The 3,903-nt window shown below is 41.9% G+C and overlaps 1 protein-coding gene across 1 annotated transcript; it reads left to right on the top strand.

The window, feature by feature from the left end:
- The first annotated feature begins 450 nt into the window (after positions 1–450).
- Positions 451–1,365, top strand: LOC145053043 (uncharacterized). Its single transcript, XM_079001002.1, has one exon. The coding sequence runs from the start codon at positions 451–453 to the stop codon at positions 1,363–1,365; it is 915 nt and encodes a 304-aa protein (XP_078857128.1).
- The last annotated feature ends 2,538 nt before the right edge of the window (positions 1,366–3,903 follow it).

Raw genomic sequence — 3,903 nt, 5'->3', positions numbered from 1 at the left:
TGAACTGGTACAGATTATTTTGCTGAAAAAGAGATCTCTACATCCGCACTTGTTTCATTCTGGATCTACATTTGATAGTTTTATATAAATAACCAGTAATACAGTAAAGTAATCAATGGTCAAATGCTGTTATATTAATTCAGAAGTTTAATTAAATGCACGTTTAAGTATTTAGAAAGAATAAATCAAGGCCACGTATTTGTATTACCTGGTCTTTAGGAGATAGTTGTTAGTTCCAATTTTTCCCTTTAAAATGCATGGCATTATGCTCGTTGTAAGGTGTCCCCCATTTTACAATTTCAATAAGAACGAAAAACATTTGCCCCAGTTTTTTTTCTTTCTTTACATTACCCTGTTTCACAGATCAAGCTTGTGAAAAGCTGATTAATCCCAACATTGTGGTATCAGAGCTAATCCTGGTATATGCCCAAGTACCAGTCTCAAGAAGAAATGGCAGGAACCAGTGGTAATGGCGAGAAAGATAGTCAAATCACCCTTCAATATACTATGTTGTCAAGGACGAACTATGGAGCTTGGGCTATCAAAATGAAGGTGTTTATGCAGGCACATGGTGTATGGGAGGCGGTGGAGCCCAGAACTGCAAACACAGTTGTTGACACAAAGAAGGATAAAATGGCATTAGCAGCAATTTATCAAGGGATACCTGAAGATCTCTTGATGTCATTGGCTGAGAAGAAAACAGCCAAAGAGACCTGGGAGGCTCTGAAGACAAGATTTGTAGGGGCTGACAGAGTAAAAATAGCAAGAATACAAACTCTAAAGGCTGAGTTTGAATCACTTACCATGAAAGAATCAGAAGGTGTGGATGAATTTGCAGTGAAAATTGATAATATTGTCAGCTCTATGCGTACTCTGGGTGATACCGTAGAAGAAGACTATGTGGTGAAGAAACTGCTTGAGGCAGTGTCGACTCTGCAATTGGCCTCGACCCTGGAACAGTTTGGAGACCTAGAACACATGACAGTAGAAGAAGTCATTGGAAGATTAAAACCACATGAAGAAAGAATAAAGGGACATACTGAAAGTGATGATCGAAATCCACTCTTGACACACCAAGAGTGGTCAGAGAGGAACAAGAAGAAGGGTGATGGAGACTCCAAATCCAAATCGCATATAGGAGGTTTTGGAGGATCACGGGGACGAGGCAGAGGCAGAGGAAGGCATAATGGAGGTCGTGGTCGTGGTAGAAGTGGATCAAATCACCACATGGAAGGGAATCATGGGGCCTCTAGCAGTCAAGACAAAAGCACAATACAGTGCTATAACTGCCAAGAATATGGCCATTATGCAACTGAGTGCAAAAACCCAAGAAAGGAGAGAAGCCATGAAAACAACCTAATATAAGAAGACTCTGAACCTGCACTATTGCTTATGTCCCTGGAAGGCAAAGAAGAAGCTGGTGAAATTTTTCTGAATGAGGAGAAACTGCATCCAAAATTGAAGACAAATGGTGGAGAGATAAGCAAATCAGGGATATGGTACCTGTAACATCCGGATTTCCAGGTACATTATTTATTCATTTATTTTGGAGATTTTGGAAGGACTCGGCGAGTTGACGCTTAGACTCGCCGAGTAGGATCACAAATTCTATCCAGATTAATGACCGGACTCGGCGAGTCCGCGCTGTTTAATGAAACCCTAATCCCCGAGGTTTAAGACATATTTAAAGGGGTTTATAGCCACCAATTGCAGCTACTAGACCCCCGAGTGAAACCCTAAGCGATCTAGAGCGTTTGTGAGGAAGGAGCGGCCATTTTTGATCCTTGTGTGGGTGTTTTTTTCAAGAAAAAGGTGACCAAGGCAAGAAGGAGCTGAAGAGGGTGCTATTCTGTGGATTTCATAGCCTAAGAACTTCATATTGAGGTATATATTCGATCATTCTTCAGTTTTGGGTGTTAATCCTTGAGAGTTAGGGTTTCTAGCCCATTTAGAGTGTGAATGATGGTGCAATTGGTCCCTTCTTGTGTTGAGGCTTCAGATCTGGATCCAAAGAGGTCCAAAGACCTTAACTCCTTGATCTTTATGGGGTGACATTGGGTAATATGAGCTTAGGGTGACATATTGATGCCATTTCTTCAAATAGAGCCATTAAGTCTTTGCATGGGCATCAAGATCCAGACTTTACGTGTTTATATTGCTTAAGGAGGCCAGATCTATGGGTTAGAGGAACAGATCTGACCTCAGGAGGTCATTTGAGCTTGAGCATGACATGAACTCGCCGAGTCCCAAGAACAGACTCGACGAGTAGGGCTAGGGTTTCCCATAGTTCACTCAAGGAGTAACTTGTCGAGTTGGGGGAATGACTCGGTGAGTCAGAGGGAAATAGAGGACTGGAGTTCAAGGCGGAGCTTGCCGAGTTCATAATGGGACTCGGCGAGTTGAGTTGGGGTGGCCCCGCGATTCATGCCAGGTGTAACCCGTCGAGCAGGGGAAAGAATCGACGCGTCATGCGAGACTAGAGGGATAATGGACATGCGTAGACTCGCCGAGTCGCCCAAGTGCACTCGGCGCGTCGGGTCAAAGTTTGACCATTGACTTTGTTGACTTTGAGGGTTTGGTCAATAATGGGGTCTTTGTGTCAAGAGAAGGGTAAAATGGTCTTTTACCCTTCTGAGGGTGCCAAGAGAGAGTTGAGTCTAGTCTCGAAAGTTATATTTATGAGAGTATTTACTTTATGTGATTAGGCGGAGGCTAGACCATATTTCTACCGAGTCGGAGATTTACCGAGACATCTGAGGTGAGTCTTCTCATTATACTTTACCTAGAGTGGTAACAAAGTTATGTGCTAGTGTACTGTTGAGTTATGTGCCAGTGTATTTGTATGCGATTTATGTGTTATTGTGATATGTGATATGCATGATTCAGAGTTTCCAGGGATAGGACCAGTGGGTCCATAGAGTTAGGGCTAGAGGGCCCACAGAGAGTTGGGACTGGAGGGTCCCACTGAGACACACTGACCAGAGGGTCAGCAGAGTTATAGCCTTGAGTGGCTAATATGTATTAGAGTGGTATTTTGGGGAACTCACTAAGCTTCGTGCTTACAGTGTTTTGTGTTATGTGTCTTAGGTACTAGTGAGGAGCACAGGAAGGCGTCGGCATGATTTGTACACACACATGGAGTTTTATGTATTTCGATCTTGGGAAATGTTTTGTGGAACAGAGATATGATACAATGAGACTTTATTAATAATTGTGAATGAAAAATGTGTTTTGAAAATGTGAAAAATTGTTTTAATTTTTACGGTGTTACAGTACCTCAATACAGGAGCAAGCAATCACATGACTGGTGACATGAAGAAGTTCCACAACCTGAACAAAGGAATACAAGGTTATGTTAGATTTGGGAATGAAACTAAAGTAAGGATTAAAGGAAAGGGTTCCATAATCTTCCAATGTAAAAATGGAGAACAAAGGAAACTTCAGGAAGTGTATTACATACCTAATTTATGCAGCAACATAATTAGTCTTGGTCAATTATCTGAAGATGGAGATGAAATTAAAATAAAGGAGCCTTTTCTCTGGGTACATGATAGAAGAGGCAGATTGCTGATGAAGGTACATAAATCCCAAAACTGCCTCTACAAAATAGAACAAGAAGACGTTAGTAATCAATGCTTGATTGCTCAAAATAAAGACCCATCATGGCTGTGGCATGTCAGGTTAGGTCACGTGAACTTTGGCTCTTTGAAATTGATGTCTGAAAAGGGGATAATTGAGGGAATTCCTAAGATGATCATTCCATTTGAACCCTGCAAAGGGTGTCTCATGGGTAAGCAAACTCGAAATCCTTTTCCATCTAGTACAAGCTTTAGGGCAAAGAAAACATTGGAGCTTGTACATGGTGACTTGTGTGGGCCTGTTACACCACCAACAGCAGCTGAC

This window comes from Lactuca serriola, chromosome 1 (genome assembly GCF_051521515.1).
Source record: "Lactuca serriola cultivar US96UC23 chromosome 1, Lser_US96UC23_V15, whole genome shotgun sequence".
Classification (NCBI taxonomy): domain Eukaryota; kingdom Viridiplantae; phylum Streptophyta; class Magnoliopsida; order Asterales; family Asteraceae; genus Lactuca; species Lactuca serriola.
Note: the sequence above shows the minus strand (reverse complement) of the source record. Positions and strands in the feature narration are given on the sequence as shown.